This window comes from Pterocles gutturalis, unplaced genomic scaffold, assembly GCF_000699245.1.
Source record: "Pterocles gutturalis isolate BGI_N339 unplaced genomic scaffold, ASM69924v1 scaffold1405, whole genome shotgun sequence".
Taxonomy (NCBI): Eukaryota; Metazoa; Chordata; class Aves; order Pterocliformes; family Pteroclidae; genus Pterocles; species Pterocles gutturalis.
This window is the reverse complement of record NW_010145473.1, coordinates 5736-25369: the sequence shown is the minus strand read 5'-3', so window position 1 is coordinate 25369 and position 19634 is coordinate 5736. Positions and strand designations below refer to the sequence as shown.

The following is a 19634-nucleotide window of genomic DNA, read 5'->3' as shown; positions in this document are numbered from 1 at the left end:
TTGGTGCCTGTCCTAAAATTCTTGTCATTATAAAACTCAGATAAAGGCATGAAAAAATAAATAAATAACAATATAACAATTATTAGTGAATGTTTCTTAACATTAATTCATGTGAAAATGTTTATCTTTCCTGTTGATGATCAGATTCTTTTCTCTTGCTAAAGAACTGGGGTTCTTCTTCCCTGCACTGTCATTAGAGAGCAATCAGTCTCTTTTGGAACAAAAATATTGTTTGAAATTAATGAAGCTGTAACACTTTTAGATTCATTCTGTGGTGTTCTTTGACCCAGTATTGTCCCTAAAGTCTAGTCTGGAATCCAGCTTCCACAGAGGAGTTGTCTGCCATATATCCACAAAAAGTGATCATTCTCCTCTAATCTGCTTTTAGTTTTAAATCATCAAAGTTATGACAAGTTGAGCAAACGCAAAGCATCTAGGAAGTGGGGCAGTCCACACCCTCAGAAGCTAAATGTATCACTTTGAGGACAGCCCCAGCCTTTAGGCCAAAGTGTAGACTTCTTTGCCAACTAAGCCATTAGGGCAGCCAAACTGTACTGCTTTTGCAATAATTTTTAATTCTGACCAAGCTCTTAAATCTGAAAATCAAAACCTCCTCCTACAATTGCAGTATGAACAGTAACCAGCAGATAGAGCATTAATTCCCATAGAGAGACAATTACCAACTTCCTCCTCTCTTCTCACCCTTCATTAGTACATTTTTATTTTAACTATTATTTTGGGTTTATCATTTATTAGACTTTCCTGAAAATAGTTTCAGAAAGACCTAAAACACCTACTTCTTTGCAGTTGTATATATCTTTTCTTTAAAAATTTCAGGCGTCTCTTTCAGCTTCTGTCAGTACTATTATCACGATAAAAAAAAAAGTCCATACTGGGTAAAACCTGTTGAATTGTTTATATAAGACACAATGCTGTCTAAATATCTGATTGACAGGATGAAGTACCTAAGAACAACCAGTTTGAAACCTTGTTCTTATGTGTTTCAACTTGTAAGATCTCACTGAGCATTTGTGCTTTTTATATCATTAGTGCCTCATTTCTAAGCTAAAAAGATACTGAGACTTTCTGGCTCCCCACACAGAATCACATGCTAACAGAAGTGTTTTCTTGTAATGTTTTATATGCTGAATATAATTCTGTAGTTCTGAGATAGTTAGAAGAACATGGAGATTATATTATTTGCAGAAATTCATTTTACAGGTGCTTTTGTGATGGCTTATGGGTCAAATTGCAAATGTTCCCCAGAGATCAAGCACAGAGAACATCAACTCTCTGGCTGCTTTTTCAAGTCCTTCAAGTATGGACTTGCTTGAAGCAGATACAGCCAGAGCTTCTTGGAATGGTTGTAATTTATTAATCTGAGTAAGAATTCTTTTCTAACATAACCTTTCTCTGAAAATAGATAATTTATGGTGTTTTTTTTTTCTTTTTTCCCCCTCATTCTATCTGAATTATATCCAGATTAAAAAAAGGCAGCAATCTTAATACTAGTAAAGGTACTCTTTGCCTGCATTAGGATTGAAAGGTCAGACAAAAATTGTATTAGAAAGGGCTACAGTCAAACTCCTTAGCCCTAGTGAATAAGTATCTTCAGGAAAGTAAAAGATGGAAAATCATCATACGGATTCCAGTATGTCTTCTTTCCTTCGCTGTGAGTAGAGTAGCTGAATAACAAATGACAACTTTTGCATCAATAATAATTTAAATTTTTTAATTTGTCACCAACTTTGTAATTGTCCACATATTAGTTACAAATTTTATAGTGTGATTTTAAAAGATGGAACAACCATTGCATGATGTATTTGATTTATCTCAAATTATATAGCCATTTGTCTCAATAAATGTTTCAGTGTTGACTTACTATGTTTGTAACTTATTATAGTTTCACAAGAAAGATGTCCTCTCTCAAAAGATGTTATCTTTGACATGCGTGTTCCAAGCCTTCTGACAACGATGCACAGAGCCTTATTAACCATACACGCCCCTAAATTGGTCCTACATGCAGGTCGCTCAGCAAAACTACTGTGCCTTTTTGCAATAAAAAGCTGACTGCTCCTCTAAGTGCTGAACACCTGTAGCATGGTACTTAACTTAGAATAGTAGTTAAATAGTTTTGCATCTCACATTTGCCACAAACCTGTCTTCTTTTATGTGCACGCATGTTAGTATACAAATTGCCAAATTGGTGTCAGTTGTAAAGTAATGGCATTGGAGGCATCATAAATTACCACGGTGATCCTCAGGAGAAGACACTGCCGCGTACGAATGAGTGTTGTGCTCTCAGGGTAATGTATGTCTTCATCTGGCCCAGTAGTCAGCATATTGCCCTGTGTTGATGGATATAGTCAGCTTGAAACTACACTACATTTCACTGCACAATAAACATGGCTGTCAGCACCATATAAAGCAAAATCAATTTATCCTGTATGGTCAGTGCGTTTTAAATGAAATTAATGTACTGTGGACCCTGTGGCAAAAAGGTAGTGTATTAGTTATGCATCCTCTATTTTAGGACTTTTTTCTTGTAAATATATTTCCTATATAGAATTTTTAAAATGGTATAGCTAATATATAGTGTTTTCACACTAAATTAGGAAACTTAGTTTTTGTACAATTAAAATCTTGTGAGTCAGTCACTGAGATCACTAAATCTGCAGTGTTTCACTTAGTGTAAAGAACTAATCTTATATTTTTTGGCAAAAAAAAATCCATGTCCAGAGCTGTAATGGTTTACAAAACAGGAGGCCTATTGCTGTGCATCACTCTCCAGCTGTAAAGGCTTTTTGCCTTTCTTTTATAGGTATAAGCCTAAAAACATATGTCATCATCACAATTGCAGAAGATTTTTCTGGTAAAAGCATGCCTTATCTATGCTTGGTTATCTCTTTCTCCTGTGTTAACTAGTTCTATACCTCATACTCAGCTCTGTGAACTCGTAAGCCCCCACAAAGCTTTACTATTTGTGGTAGATGCATTCAAACAAACAGTTAAGGTTAGCACGTACAAGCTGAATTGATGGTGGGTAATGACAGGACACTGGGGTACATTAAAGCACAGCAGGCATGGAGAAGATGGAGTGCTTGTCTCCTCTTCCAGAAGCATCAGGATGCTGTGTGTGTACCTGTTGGAGGCAGACAGCTTTATTACATATATGTGATCGAATACTCCAAGACACATCTAAAATTCAACTAAAGCAGATGCGACTTTAAAATGTTCAGTTCCAATTATAATCAGATCTAGCAGCTTGTACCTGGTGTACTGTAGAATTTTTTTATGAAATGTTTGGCATGTGCTTCACTGCTTGAGCAGCAAAATTGTTGTACACTACTTGTGTGAACAGGTCTGCATCAGTCTGGATTCCCAAGTGTAACTTTCATGTGAGTTTTGCTGAGCATTCAGAACATGTATGCTGTGTGAAGGTCCCAAACAGAAACTTTTTTGAATCTCCTTACCTTAACTGGAGAAATACCAGTGCAATTTGTTTCCTCACTCAGATGCCGATGCCTTCCTTCAGCAGGGTGAGCCTGATCAGTTACACCAGAAACCCTGGAAATCTTTCTCTCTCTGTTGCATAGATCTGGTAGTAAAAAGAGAGAGAGAAAAAGAGAATGAGGCTAAAATAAGCAGAGTACTGAAAGCGCTTGCGTAATCCATGTAATAATGTTTTGCACCCATCTTGTTTCTTCCTGCCCTGACGCTCCAGGAAGTAAAGCAATGAATGGCTCTGCAGCCAAACTACAGCAGTATTATTGTTGGCCAACAGGAGGTGCCACTGTGGCCGAAGCTCGAGTCTACCGGGATTCGCGGGGCCGAGCCAGCAGCGAACCACACATCAAACGACCAATGAATGCTTTCATGGTTTGGGCAAAGGACGAGCGTCGAAAAATTCTCCAAGCCTTCCCTGACATGCACAACTCCAACATTAGCAAAATCCTAGGTAAGTGCAAGACAATGAACAACTCATGACTGGGACTGAACCAAAACTGAGGGAAGCTTAGAAGGCTCAGCTAGAGTAGTGGCAATTGGCAGAGGTTAGTTATTTCTGGAGTTGTGGAAAGATGAGGTTATTTATACTGGTGACACAGGCTAGTTACTTCCTTCTTGGATATGCAACTTCTCTAATTTTAGGACATATTTTGTTTGGGAGATGTTCACTGAAATTGGAATTACTGAAACTTGTACAAATGAAGACTCGTGGGTTGTTTTCATTTTCAGTCCCTTTCTTTTCCCTTTCTGCCCCTTCCCTAATGCTTTTTATTTTCAACAGCAGAGTCACAACATGCTTTTAAAACTTAGCAGCATTCAAAAGGAATGTTTAGTGAAATCTATTGCAAGAGTGTATCCTGGTAAAAGTCTAATTGCAAGATCCCAGTAGAAATCACCAGAATTGCAAATCACCTGAATGCAAAATGGTGCTTACTGGAGTAATTACTGGGAAAAAATTAATAAAGTATTAAATCAAAATCAAAGGTTTATATCAGACAGTGCAGTGTCAAAGAAAGAAACCTGGCACAGTTCAAGAGACAAGTACATGCATACCTTCTCGCATGCAAAATTATGTTAGATTCAAAATGTTGCAATGTTCAGAAAGCTAAGGAAGCCCTAGTACCATGCAATTAATATACTGCTTAGTTAAGACAGCAAAGTTAGTATTTAATTTGTATAGATTGGGACGATGAGGGAATATACCATAGATTATATTTTGCCATGGTGCAAATAAATTGACTCATTTTTGAGAAATTTTGATTTGCTTTTTAAGACCCCTCCAGAGAATTAGAAACATACGTGAGAATGAGTGGCAAAATGTTAAAACCTATATTTGCTTTCTGAATCTTTGAAGTGAAAGACAGATTCCAAATGTAACTCATAATAAATAAAAGTAAAAATCAAGTTTCCTCTGTAATCATTTTATTGTAAACTTTGAGTTCAAATACATTCTTACCGAAGTTTGTTAATGTTAATCAGAGGCAAGAATACATAGAAATAAATATGACTTTGTCCTAAAACTTCCAAAATCTTACTTAGTAGTTCTCATATTTTTGTCTACCATAGAAGTAAGTTATATGAATGGCCTTTCAGTTTTATATAAAACCTGCACTGTTTCAGTGTTGGCAGCTGTAGGGAATCTATATTATTTGTGTGCATTCTGTGAAAAAACTATTAAGAGCATAGTAACTGTATTCATTAAAATGTAAACTTCCAGCATAAATATTTCAGAAGTGCCAGCAATTGAGTGTTTGTTAACCATGGAATTAACCTGTCAGTATCTGCTCTGCCACAAATAAGTCTATGTCCATATAATATCTGTGCAACTTTTCCAGGACAATGAGAAAAGAGACAGAAATATTAGAACTGACACAGAGTATTGCTGGCTATGGATTATATTTATACAACTTTTCCATTTGTTGATGTATGAAAAATCTTGGTAAAAGAATAGCTTCCACCCACGTTTACCACAGCTGTAATCATTTTATTCATCTAAAAGACACCAAAAAGCTATTTTCTGCATTTCTTATCCCCTGGAAAAAAAAAAAAAAATCCCATCTCTATTCAAGTGTTTAGATAGCTCCTTATAAACAATACAAGAGACCTGAATACTTTTTCCTCTTCCTGTGTACACTGTGTTAATTTTTTAACTTTTTTTATTTGTGCAGCTTTCAATGAGAGTTTACAGTACCTGAAGTGGTGTATAGAATTACAATGTGCTTTCTGTTTTTCTTCATTTTTTTAAATATAAATTTTTTAAATGTAACTTTGACAGTGTATTTCTGTGCATTTATTACATCTGGCTGGAAGATAACATGCATAATAGGACTTAAAGTATGGTAAGGTGCCAATATTGTGCCAAGCTTCTATCAGAAGATTAGTAAATTTGAGACACCCAGACAGCAAGGGATTTTTCATAATTCTGTTGACTCTATAAGGTTTTGATAATTTTTTCCTGCTACATAGCAAGGTATTAGTATCTACTGCTAGGAGTGAACCAAATCCTCATGAATCTATCGAAGAAGGATGTACCCCTAGGCAATGTGTTAAGCTTTTAACAGTAAAAGTAGCGTTGTAGGCCTTACTTAACAGTAATACTGTGCATGGTATTACAAAGGCATAGAAGTATTCATATATTAACGCTCATATTGTAAAAAATTAAGTAGTCTGTTTTGCAGGATGAGGCTCAGATTTTGAGAAGTAACTATTGGTTTTAAGTGCACCTATTTAATAGAGATTTACGTATGTTTGGTCTGCAGCAATAACTGAAAGTCAAGGTTCTTTTAAGGTGTCTCAGGTTGTACATCCCAATATGTGTGCTAGCTGATGTAAATTCAAATCAGTTTATTTAATTAACTTATTTTAAATTTGTTTATTATGGCAAGAAGGCATGTTAAAATATGTGTGTGTAAAGCTAATCCTGCTTTACTCAAGTGCTCACTGACGTTTTGTGTTAACAGGATCTCGCTGGAAGTCCATGTCGAATCAAGAGAAACAACCTTATTATGAAGAGCAGGCACGGCTAAGTAAAATCCACCTAGAAAAGTATCCTAATTACAAATACAAACCTCGACCAAAGCGTACCTGCATTGTTGATGGAAAGAAATTGCGTATTGGTGAATACAAACAACTGATGAGGTCTCGAAGACAGGAGATGAGGCAGTTTTTTACTGTAGGGTGAGTACTTTTGTTGTAATTGTTTTCTAAGACAGAGCATGCTGTTTGAAAACAAATAGACTTCTCTGTTTAAGTCACTGACTAATGTCATTTAGAAGGTAAGGATTTGAAGCTGTTAAACCTTATTAAAAACATAAGATATAGCATGGAATATGGAGCTATCAGCTTGCCACTGAAAGCTGATTGTGAGATGGATTGCGGAATTCTTGAAAGTCAGAAGTTGTTTCCCATTAGCCTGAAAGGTTTGAATCATGTCTTTTGTGAGTTATTAGTAAGCTAATCCATTCTGGGTTAGTAATGACTCTAGGATAATTTCCTAAATTAAGACAAGAACAAAGAGAAAAAGATTACTCCAGTGTGGAATAAGTAGTCAGGACAGAGGGAAAAGGGACAAGAGTACTAGCAGTTACTTTAAGGATACACATGAAAGAACGATATAGCATGAGGCTATTAGGAATTTTTTTATATACAGAACTGGATAAAAATATTTTTGAAAAATAAATGTTTTAGGAAGAGTCTTTCAAGTAGTGTATAGATGGACTGGGTTGTTCTACAGCTCGGAATATATGTCTCAGAAAGATCCTGGCACAGTTTTAAAAACATTATGTGTTTTTTAACAGTATTTCCTCTAGTCTTCAGCAGAGAAAGCAGCACTATGAAAGATCTACAGGCTAAAGATAACAAAAGTCCAGTGAAACAACTGCACCATAACTGATTTCTCTCTCCTGTTTTTTAATGAATTAATCTGTGATGCTCAGTGCTCTAACACAATGTTTCTGGTGGTTTACAAAGAGTCTAAAAGCTATCTCCAGTGCCAGCCTTTCCAAATTCACAATGTTCTGCTTATTTCTCTAATCACAATGGTCTCCTTTTGTTGGGTACTTCACTACCAGATAATTGACCTTGACGTCGATTATGTGCCCTCATTTTTGGCTTGGGATGCAGAACTCCTGTTGCAGTCAATTATTTTGTGGTACAGCCTGCAACAATGTGGGCTCTTTCTTCAATCAGTAAATAGAAGTGTTTTTGATACCTTGAAATAACCTCCCAGTCTATAGTTTTGACATTGTTTTTTATTCTTCACTCTCAGGGAAATTGTTTACTAATAGGCTTCCATCAAAATTGTACATAGAACTCTAAATAGAAATCTGCATTTACACAGCACATGACAAATTATATTCAGACTGAAGGAATGAAACTCTAGCTTATGTCTTCCAAAGCAGACTGACAGACCAAATCGCATGTAGACAAAAATGCAAAAGAAATGCCAGAACAGCAGTCTGAACAATTTGAGAATTGCTTGCTAATTCAAAACAGTATTAAGCAGTAGCATGTCACACATTGGAAGTGGTGGCTATATATGGAGGTAAATATGGACGGATTTAAGAAACTTCTAACAGTGCCTACTTAAAGAGTGATATTGTGATTTAAAAACAATTACAATGAAAACTATTCAAAATTAAACTGCTTGGTGCAACCTCAATGTACAAATTTCTCATACATCAAAGAGTATGATCACAAAGACCATGACAATGTCATCATTTTGAAAGGATTGTTTCTAATTCATTTTTATGGTAAGTCCACTTCACCATGCTCTATCCATGCTGAAGAAGTTTTAAAGAGTACGTTACCTTTGTGCACGTATATTATGATGCAGTGGACTTCACTGGAAACAATGACTTCTAGTTACGCAAGTGATGAAAAAGGGCGTATGAAGTCTAATGGATGGGTTCAATAAAGGTGAAATGAGATCCATGTTGCAGTTCAATATGAATATAAATTTTGATACTGAGGGAACACAGGCTGTGATTTAAAAAAAATATTTCTTGCTTCTGTGACTTCCCACTGTTGCCTCAAATTCCCCTTTTCCCTAAAGAAAAAAATAAAACGAAATTATTGGAAGAGACCAAGCAAAAAAGGTGAAAAAAACAGACCAGGACAGCTTTTTTGAAATGAAACATGAAACATGGCATCATTTATTTCAGCAGAATACTGAGTAATAAAAAGCAACATTTCATCCAAGTCAGATTATAACTAACTGAAACACAGTAATTGAGCCCATCAACTTCTTAAACTTACTCTTCCTTGTATTTAACATAAATATCAGATAAAGCATCAGCTGGAACAGTTTTCCTAACTGACCTTGTACACCCATAATTTTCCACTGTTTTGATAGAACAGACAGCCTAACCCGTCCTTCAGAACTGTAGACATTGGAGTTGAGATGCAGTTTTCTTTTCAGAATTAAATAGGAGACAATTTTATTTTTTTTTTACTGTAAACTCTATGTTTACAGTAAATATTTCAGTGTAAGATAGAGAACAAAAGTGCAAAATAGACTGCAATTAAATGTGCCAAGTGCTTCATACTACTTGAAGTCATGCTGTTTTTTCTTTTTTTTTTTTTTGAAGAACATACCGATTAAGTTGGGAAGGGGTATGCCAAATGGCAAAAAACCATCATCACAGAATGAAAGGATAAATAGGAGATGTGTGAAGAGAAAGATAGACCTTCAAAACAGGTGGCTACAGGAAAGTATAAATAGCAAGAAAAGTTATATTATTTCGTATTTGTGTTTGGTATTCTCTTATGTGAAATGTACATTTACGGCTTTAGCAATCCTGTAAGGCCTAGTTCCTATCAGATCCCCAGGGGTCAGCCACTGGCTAGCACAGAATAATCCTGCCATGCGTACAACTAAAACACCCCCCACCACAAACATAGAGTTTTACACTGCTTGAACTTTTAAGATGCAAAAAGCTCATACTGCTTATTTCAGTAAGCCTCATTCTTTGATAAACATTGGTAAGATGCACAGTCATCGTTTAGAAAATCTCTATATAAAAACTAGCCAGGATTTAAAATAAAATAGAGAAATAAGCTAATGAATGGCCAGGTTCTGTTCTGATTTTTGAAGAAAAGCTTCCAAAGAACTGAATGTGAATGAAGATTTCTTGGAATAAATTGGACAGGAAATTCATGTTTTGAGATAAATGTTATATATGTGACAGACCAGCATAAAAATCCAGGAACGGGCAAGTATTTTAAAGAACAGAGTGGGACTTAAAACGTGCGTAGGCCTTCTATTGCATCCCTACATGAATGAGTTTTGTTCCAAATGAGGCAGATAATATGCAGAAATAATTGATGTTTAATGCAGAGTATATTAAAATTCGCTGGTTTTAATCTAGTGGAAGTTGAACCTGAAGCCAACTATGTCTTTAAAATAATTGAGTTATTTTTAATAATGAAATTATAATAGTTGTGAATTATAACTTCAGAGTAAGTTACTGAACAGACTTCAAGTGATTTACAATTTATCTTCAATAGTACATTTTTTGTAATGCATAAATAGATGTGAACTAACAAATGGATCATATATAAACCATAAATTCAGACATTTAAAGTTAAGAGTCTGTCTTTTGTTGCCTTGTCTTACAGAAATAATTCAATTCTCAGTCATTTTTACAGTCTAATACACTCTAAATACAAGTATGTGATATATACCTTTCTCTGCAAAATGATGTAAGCAGTAACTTTTTCGTGTGTTTTACCAGTGTAAGATGTTTAGAATAAAGCCTTTATAGTGTTTATAATTACGGTACACACATAGTCTGAATGTGGCTAGACTGGGGTTTTGAATAAGGCTGTAATATTATACTCCTGTAGCTTGAACTTAGAGCAAGTACACAATGGGTGCTTTTGTGAGATTTACTGTTATTTCATTCCTTATGGGAATCTAAGTTTCAGGGGTGTGTAGCATATAAGCATTTTCCTTAATGCAATCAATTTTGCTTCAGTCATTTAAAGAGCTGTCAGAAAATAGTTGAGAAGGGATCAGAAAACAATGGTAATTTGCCAATTTAAATGTTTAGCTAGTTTTGCAAAAGTCAAAAGTGGAACGTTCTCCAGGAAAATCCGAAGATTAATGCCACAAACTTGTGAGCAGGTCAGTTGGTCTAAGAATGTTCATGTTACCGCTTTTTTTATGTTTACCTAACTATTTTGGGCCAAATCTTCGGCCCCAGACTGGACAGACATGTTAGCAATGCTGGCAGAGCTGAGAGGCAAGCGACCTGTAGTAATTGCCCACATAAGGATTTCTTTGGCAAAGAGGAGATAGTGGAGACAGGAGCGGTTTGAAGCCAGGGTACGTAGCCATGCGGCACCGTTCCTCACAGATCTGAAGAGACAGGAAGATTAATATTGGGTTCTGGAAATCTTAACCAGGCAGAAAGCATCCTTGCTTTAACCATGTGCAGCTGAGCTGAATTGTAACCTGTAGCTTGCACTAAAGTGTGTTTTTATCTCCTCACTCCAAGGTCCTATGATAGGTAAAAGTCTAGCTAAATACAAGGATTAGGCATCAGGAATGTAAAGTTATAAAAATACCATTAACATGAATGCCTTTAAGAACTACAAATAAAAGAAAACATAATGGCTGTAATCATAGGTTAGAAACAACTCTTCCTTTCAGGGAGAGTGGTTAGAATTTAAATAAATACTCTGATTTCTTCCCTCCTGCCCATCCTACAAAATTTAATTACTTAGAAAATGGTAACACTCATCTCCAGTAAGATATGCCATTTATATAGTTTGTGATATCTTACAATAAGGCGTTCTGGGTTGTAATGCAGAACTTGAGCAGAAGTTACAGTGACAACCTGATCAGCTCCAAATAATAACAGGGCTCAAGTGAGAGGTGGGTGTCCAGTTACTGGGGGTGTGTGGGTGCCCAGGTTTTAGTGCTAGCAAATTTTTGCTAGCAAATAGGCAGCAATTTGTGGCACTTCCCATTTAGGTGGTACAGTTACCACATGTTTACAGTGCCATGGTGAGATACAGGTAATTTAAAGCATATAGTTATTACCTGCCCAGCAGAAGGTGTGCATACCATGTAAACATGTAAAAAAGAACCGCATTTATGAATGACAAGTTCAGTGAACCTTTAACTTTTCTGTTTACATTGATCATGTTCTCTACCAGTTAGATTCATTCTATAGGTTGCCATGAATTTGGTGCATTTGCAAGTAAAAGGTATCTCTGTAAATTCTGCTTCATTATGCACAGACAACTCACTGCCTTTATACTTTGAAATGGGTGGTACTTGGACTAATACAGTCTGTGCCACTGCAATGTGGATATGCAAAAGAGTTTCACTGACTTGATAAGCATTTGAAAGAATATCTGAATTTCTTAAAGTAGTCTGTCCTTTAGGCTTAACACTGACAACCATAATTTTATCAAGACACCTCACTGCCCTGTCCTAAACAGATTTTTTTCCCTTCTTGCTGCTTATAAATGGCAATTTGCTTCCAAAAAATGAAAACTTTTTTGGGGGAGGGGCAGGGGTTGATATTAGGGTTCTGATCATTAATGTCATCTATAACACAAGAGCAGCTTGCACTGAGTATATATTCTTTGAGTATAGTCTACAATTCTTATTAGAAGAATTGTAAAAACAACTTTTCTCAAAACATCTTTTGGCATTAATTGTGCTGTTCTTTGATGAATGCTTGGGGATGCTTTGTTTTGTGTATTTATTCTAAGAAATATTGGGAAAAGATTAGTACCAGCAGGTGTTAGATGGGCAGATTAGAGAGAATGAAGTGTGTATGGCCTGGTGACAACTATGTGGAATTTTGCTGTGACCATGTGTGGGTTTCTTTTTCCTTTGCTTTGTGGAAACCGTCATTAATGTGAACATTTTCTGTGTCTAAAAGCTGTGGAGGAGGTATATGTGGGTTTTTAACAGTAATAGTTTATACTCCTGACAACATACAATCCTAAAGCAGAAATGTTCCCATGTGAGGTAGGTGTTCAATTTTATGGACAAAGTATTGAAAGATGTTTGCAGAAAATCACTTGCAAGCAAATACATTGGCTGAAAATTGTTTTCACAGAACATTTATCAGACCATTTAAAAAGTGAAAATTTAGTGAAAAATCCCTAGCTGTTTGTAAATCATCTGCAAATCATCATTTGCAAACAGGAGTATAATGACTGTGTCAAATGAATTACTGCGATGTTTTTGCTCGCTGCTAGCCAGGTGTACCATACTTACACAACAGATGTTTGAATTTCTCAAGCTGTGCAGGAGCTTTAAGAGTTGGGCTAGCAATAGCAGCAATGACAGTACTATGTGCTATTTTAATATTATCTTACACAGAGCATTCATGATTTGACTGTATTGGTTCCCAAACTTGAAGGACTTTGGTTTCCCAGTAACTCTGTAATGTGTTATTTATCAAAATTAGAGTTTGATCAATGAACAATAAAGACTCAACATTTAGGGTCTTGTAAATAAGCTGTGCATTATTTTGTGTATTCATTGAGCCAATGATTAAGGATTTGTGAGAGACTGGCTTATGGAATGTCCTTTTGAATTTTTGCATAGAATGACACAGTGGTCAGGAAGTTATAGATTCATTAGACTATTTAAACACATCTGATACTATTTCTCCTGCTAAAATGATATAATGGTTCTCTAATACTTGGTCAATATTGTTCTAAAGAAGGTTGGGGATACATTGAAAGATATTATTCTATTTAACTAGATTCTGCAAATAGGCATGTATGTTCAATAACTGCATCTCGAAGGTATTTCTGGTACTGGAGTATATTCATTCAGTGTTACAGCTAAAGTATGATGGAAATTATCTTCCTTCAGACAAGTTACATCCCTCCTTTTTCTCTTAGCTTTACTAAAGGTAATGATCCAAAAATAATATGAGAATATTTGTGTGAGTATTTTAATATAGAAAGTGTGTTATTAGTTAATTAGCCCAAATGTAAGTAGATTGAATTAATTTGTAGCCCAGAGGAGCTTGACGATGGAATGGGTTCAGCAACCTGACCTTTACTCAGCAAAGCATTTGAATATCCATACATCGCTGTAAGACAAGACATTGCATCACTTAGTACAGCTATGTACAGGCTTACAGTAAGGCTTGTGTTGAATTGCTTGGCTGGCAGTGATATAAGCCTATCTTAGTTGAAGTGTGATATTGCTCTAGTATGCTTAAAATCACACACACATGAAAAAGACAACATTACATAGTACAAATGAGATATCAGAAGGTGTGTCAAAAGTAGAGATAGTGCAACCTTAATTTAGTCTTTCCATGTATTTTCATTGTCAAAATAAATCAGATCTGACATTGGGTCCTCAGGAGGAAGTCTTAATTTCTGTAGACTGCCTGTTACCACAGAAAAAAGAACATTTATTCTTTTTTTTAAAGTACTTTGCTTCAAAAACTCAGTCTTGCACATTAAATCTTGGAGAACGAATGGCATTCTGATGATGGATTTAAATAAAAATCAAAAGCCAGCAATAAAATATGAAAAGTATTTCTAAGTGATGTAGGAATCTACCTAGCACTTAAATAGTCAATTACATACTCACAGTTAGACAATGTTACTTTGTCACCTGTCTGCCATTTTAGGGACTTACAGGTAATCTTGAGGTCCGCTCGTTAACAGAAACTCTTGTCAGGAGTTTAGAGGATTTAGATTTTGGATATATGATGTCTACAGTAGGAGTTGGGTATCACACAGGTGCCTGAAGCCTTTTGATGATCTCTGTCCAAGTGCTAGTTTGCAGTATGGTTTAAACACATAAAATACATAAGAGAATCAACCTCTGGTAGTCACTAAACAGTTTGCTCTGCGGTTGTCCTTGGGGGGAGCTAAGCTGAACCAATACCATACAGGAGCAGACTGTGAACCCCAGAGGAATGCACGCAGCCCTTCTAGGAAACCACCCGCTTTTCTTTCATCTGGACTTGCAGGAGGTCTTCCCTCCTCCGAACACAGGAAATCACATTCCCCTCTTGTTTTTCCTTCCAGGCAACAGCCTCAAATTCCAATCACCACGGGAACAGGGGTTGTCTATCCTGGTGCTATTACCATGGCAACTACCACGCCATCACCTCAGATGACATCAGATTGCTCGAGCACCTCTGCCAGCCCTGAGCCCAGCATCCCCGTCATTCAGAGCACTTATGGTATGAAGACGGACAGCGGAAGCCTTGCTGGAAACGAAATGATAAATGGAGAGGATGAAATAGAAATGTACGAGGACTATGAGGACGATCCCAAATCAGACTATAGCAGTGAAAATGAAGCCCATGAGGCAGTCAGTGCCAACTGAGGAGTGTTCACAGAATTAAAGTACTCAGACTCATTTGGGTTTTTGGGGGTTTTTTTGAACAAAAGTTCTTAAAGAGCCTGCATGCATGTGTGGCTCCTACAGTTACATCAGCAGAATGGTCTTAAATGTTTCTTAACGTGTGAGACAGATTGTTTCCCTAATTTTTCATGAACTTGGGTTTTTTGTTTTTGTTTTTGTTTTTAATTTAGATGAAGACATATATTAAATATCAGACATCAGGACTTGAAAACTTATATGAATCAATAGCTGTCTTACAAGTCTTACCTTTTGTCTTTTTCCTTTTGGATGCTGATAAAGGTTTAAGTTACTGTTTTAGATGGGGGTTTTACATTCTCACTCAGGTATGCTGTGCCAGCCTACAGGTTGTGAATGTGTTTTTATTCTGGATTATTTTAGAAAACAAAAACTGCAGATTTCATATTGTGAAACAGAACAAGTCCACAAGTGTGCACATCTGTACATCATAGCTCGTCTATAAAAAATAGTCTCTCAATTCCATTTTTTCCATATGTACAGCTGAACTTCTAATGTGCCAAACTTTTCATAACTTTTGAATCTTAACATTAAAAAAAAAGTCTTAAAGGAGACACTGTAAAGTCTTAGACAATCCTTTGGCATCTTAAAAAAATTATATATAAAACCTAATTTTTTCCAGAATATGGTAAAGTACTCAGGAATCTGGAGACAGGATATTCTTAAGTAGTGAACATGGTTGCCATAGTGCATGTGCCCAATTGCTTTTGTGTCTTGATGTGCCATTAGTGTGAAATTTTAAGTAAGCACAAAAGAGCGATCACCAGCTATGGACAGGCCTGTCTTAGCAGTGTGAGGCCACCTCTGATTACATTCTCTACCCCTTTGCTTTTAACCCTTGCATTCAGTCTTAACACATTTTCTCTTAAATAATTTATTCATTCCAGAATGTCAAGGGTCCAAATACTTAATATTTATTTTTAAAAGTACTGTTGGTGGCATTACACTTACAATTCCTTATTGATATTTTAAAGAGCCTCTTCTTTCTCCTCCCCTAAATTACACAGGTATGTGAAAACAAAAGTGCACCTCCTACTAAAATGAACATGACATTAATGAATGAGAAGTGTCAGTTGTTCCTGTAACACTGTATGTTCAAGGAGCACTTGGAAACACTCTGCTATATGTAATGCAAAATAAAGTGAGTACTTTTATAAGTACATACAGTACAAATATTCCTAAAAAAATTGTATTTATAGTTATAAAGCTCTCTATTTAGGCAGCAATGGCAGATGTAAAATCCAAACTGCATGTAGAGCGCACCATGTTGAATTTTTAGGGCTTTTAGAATTCTGCAGTGAATCATGGCTTCGTACATCCTGTTCCTGTTGTCACCGGAAGGAACTGTTTGCTACCTTAAGCATTTATGCAGTGATTTATAGGTGAGACTCTTAGTGGGAGAAGGAAGGGCCACACAAATATCTGGCTTGCAAAGCTGTGAAAATGGTGCATCAAAAATATTTATTGAATATTAGTCATGTGGGAATGTGAACGAGATCTTGATGAATGCTTGTCAAGTGCTTTGGGATCTTTGGATGTAAGGTGCTATAGAAACAAATCTTTATTTATATTACTACTAGAAATAATGCAATTGCTAGAGAAAATTCTGGGAAATATACAAGAGAGAGATATTCAAAGATTGCAATTTTATTAAATTTCAGAGACAGAGAAGAAATTGCCTCTATTTTTTTCCCTCACACTCCACTCCTGTTCAGAAATACATCACTGTATATACATGCAGATCCAGTGGGCTTGAATACATGTGCTGAAGCTCCTCAACTCCCTCAGCTTTTATTTTGAATTGGACATGTTCGGCACATTGGTGATAAATTCAGACTCAGGCGGAGAGATATGAGTGGGCCTAGAGCAGCTCCTCTTGAAGCCTGTGGGAATCTTCCCACAGAGCTGAACAGGCTTTGGTTAGGGCCCAGACTATGACAGAAGTACAGTGTTAATGCTGGCTATTCTCGTGCTATCATCCTATCTTGCAGAAATTCACGTCAGGTGCAACGATAAGATGCTGTATCAGGAGCAGTCGTTTTCCACACAGCCCCACTAATACCTGTGTGAGCAGAGATAGCCATTGTTGCCGCTCTAGGAATCACATTTATGTGTGCGATAACAACACCCAAGACAAAGAAGATTGTTCAATTTACAGGACAATTTATAAAGATAATGGCATAGAAACACAATGGTCAAATTTCTCTGACCATTTTGTAATTTGGAACAAAAAGCTATATTTTTAATATTTATTTAAATGTGTTCTGAGTCCATGTCTAATAAGCAATAAACTGGTCTAGCCAAGACTTTAAAGGCATATGCTGTGTCATTAGCTGGTGAGCGCCCTCTTTAAGCTGGCTAAGGTACTGATAGAAAGTGGTTTTTGTTCTTATAATTGCTTGGGAATTTGAACTGGTTTTATTACATTCAACTCAGACTGAGGGGAGGATACCATTATTTCCTAAATAAATTACTATTTATTAATGTCTTACATAATTCGCCAGTTAGAACTATCTCTCCCTCCCCCTTTGTCACTTTCTTTCTCTCTTGCTCTCTTTTTTTTTCTGGTTTTGTTGCATAGGTAGAATGCTGTATTGCTAGCATTGTATTTTATGTAATTATTTTCTTTTTGCACAAAGGCAAACATTTAGATTAGTTGGTTAATTTTTTAAAATTTTATGACCATGCCAAAATAATATTCTGCAGGCTTGTGGAGAACAAAGGACTGTTCTTTAGGACTGAAACTTGATTTTGCTTGTAGTACAAAAAAACACACACTCACAGATGTTGTTTCGTAAGTGTTATAAGCACTGGATATAAATGGTATTTTTTATCACTTCTGACTAATGTGAAACTGTTGTACGAAAACTACATGAACAAAAGTCATCTGTTTCGACTCGTGTGGGCCTGCCTCACAGTTGCCGGATTGGAGTCATTTTTATGTCTTGTTATTTCATTTATTTATGCAAAATACATGTATGTATGAACACTTTGTTTTAGCTCCAGCCCTGCCTCAGTGCTGATGCTCTGTATGTTAAAGCCACATTCTTGAAAATGACTGGCTGTTCAGGAATCGCCAGCTGGTAAAAATTGCATTTATTGGCTGGGGGAGTGGGAGGAACATATTTGAATCTGAATTGTGCATATGAGCATTTTATTCTATTTATTAGCCGACATTGGCTCTAAAATGTCAGTAGAAATCAAGGAAGGACAATCATAAAGATAAAACCCAACATTTTTGACTTTATTAATCGGAGCTCAAAACAAAGTTTTTGATGAATTTACCATCTCATTTTAGAATTTTTTTTAAATTGTGTAAATATAACATAGGAAATAGAATTTTATTTTTTGTTCATGGATACTTAGTGAAGTATAAGTTATGTATTTACTTTTGTTCTATATCAGTGTATGTTGGTCCATATTAAATGCTGACAAGTCACTGTACCTCATGTAGATGCTGAATTTACACCCGCAGTGTGAGCGCAGTATTGTGGACCTGTAGCTGGGACAGCAAGATGCCTCACTTGTGCTCTCACTGATTTGTAATAGCATATTCCACAAACAGAGAATACTTTCTTCTTTTTTAGAAAGTTGGTACATTAGACATACCAAGTTTCTGATACATTTGTTAGGAAACACAGTCTTCTGAATCCAAGTAAAACTGATGAGATATTTTACTTCTTAACAAGAATGGCATTTGGAAGCCAAAAGCTTATCCCTGGAAAGATTATCACGACTAAGATGGCCCTTGCAACGCACTCAAGACTGGATGATATCAAACCTTTATTTTCTACATTCATTAAATCATGTTATTGTCATGTTAGGCTATAGTACACAATAGTCAAAGAGGACTTGTGGAATTGCTTGTTAAGCATTGTGTTTGAGCCCCCCTTATTAACTCTGACTGAAAAAAATAACAACTCCATTCAGGTAATGCACAAACATAGTAATACTATTTTCTCTGTGAACAGACAGTTTATTTAATTAACAGATACAATATATTTTCTTTTGGAAAAGTATAAAATACTTAGTTTCAAGAGAAGGACACTCCCAAAATTATACCAGCTAGAATAGTTCACTTCATATTTCATAAAAACAGAAGATAAAAGTCTTAATGGAAACAGAACTGCTTTCCAGGGTTCAGGTTTACGTGGAGAAATTACTCTGATGACGTGGCCCAGTTCTGGTCTGCCTGTATGTTTGGGCATCACCATTTAGCTCATGAAACCGCCTGCTGAGAATCCATGTGGTGTGCTCCTCGATCAGTGTACTCAGGTGCAGCATGAGGCAGGGGAGGGCAAAGATGGGATTGCTCCGGGATGGGAATGCAAACCAAACAGCAGTGTTAGTCACAATAAATGCGATAGCCTGTGCAAAGTGTACAGCAGTCAGCTGTGGGCTGTTCCTGCTTTGAGTGCAAACACAACCACCTCCCAATGCAATCTAAACACAAGTCCTCTCTCTGGGTTGGCTTTCTGCTTTGGTTTTTTGGTCATATCAACGGCATGGCATTTCAAAATCATTTCCTAGCAAAACATACTACAAGATTAACACCCCCATCGTCCCCCAGCAAAACACTTGTCTCCCTGCTTTACATTAAGGATGTTAGTACTTCCGCGGTGGTCATGAGGACCAGTAAAGTGTTGGTGTGAAGCGGGGCGAACTTTGCTGAGCCAGGGCCACAGTGCGAACAACTGCACTGGAGACGCAGCCAGCAGAATGTATGATAGAGTTCTCCGTGTTT

At 36.4% G+C, this 19634-nt stretch overlaps 1 protein-coding gene across 1 annotated transcript in view; it reads left to right on the top strand.

Annotated features, from left to right (window-relative positions):
• Positions 1–14836, top strand: part of SOX6 (SRY (sex determining region Y)-box 6) — a gene marked incomplete at its 5' end in the record, with an annotated part of 93372 nt that extends 78536 nt beyond the window's left edge. Inside the window, 3 exons of the mRNA XM_010085378.1 lie at positions 3725–3958; positions 6468–6684; positions 14533–14836. Coding sequence (XP_010083680.1) covers positions 3725–3958; positions 6468–6684; positions 14533–14836 — 755 coding nt within the window. The remainder of the gene's footprint in view (positions 1–3724; positions 3959–6467; positions 6685–14532) is intronic.
• Positions 14837–19634: the final 4798 nt, after the last annotated feature.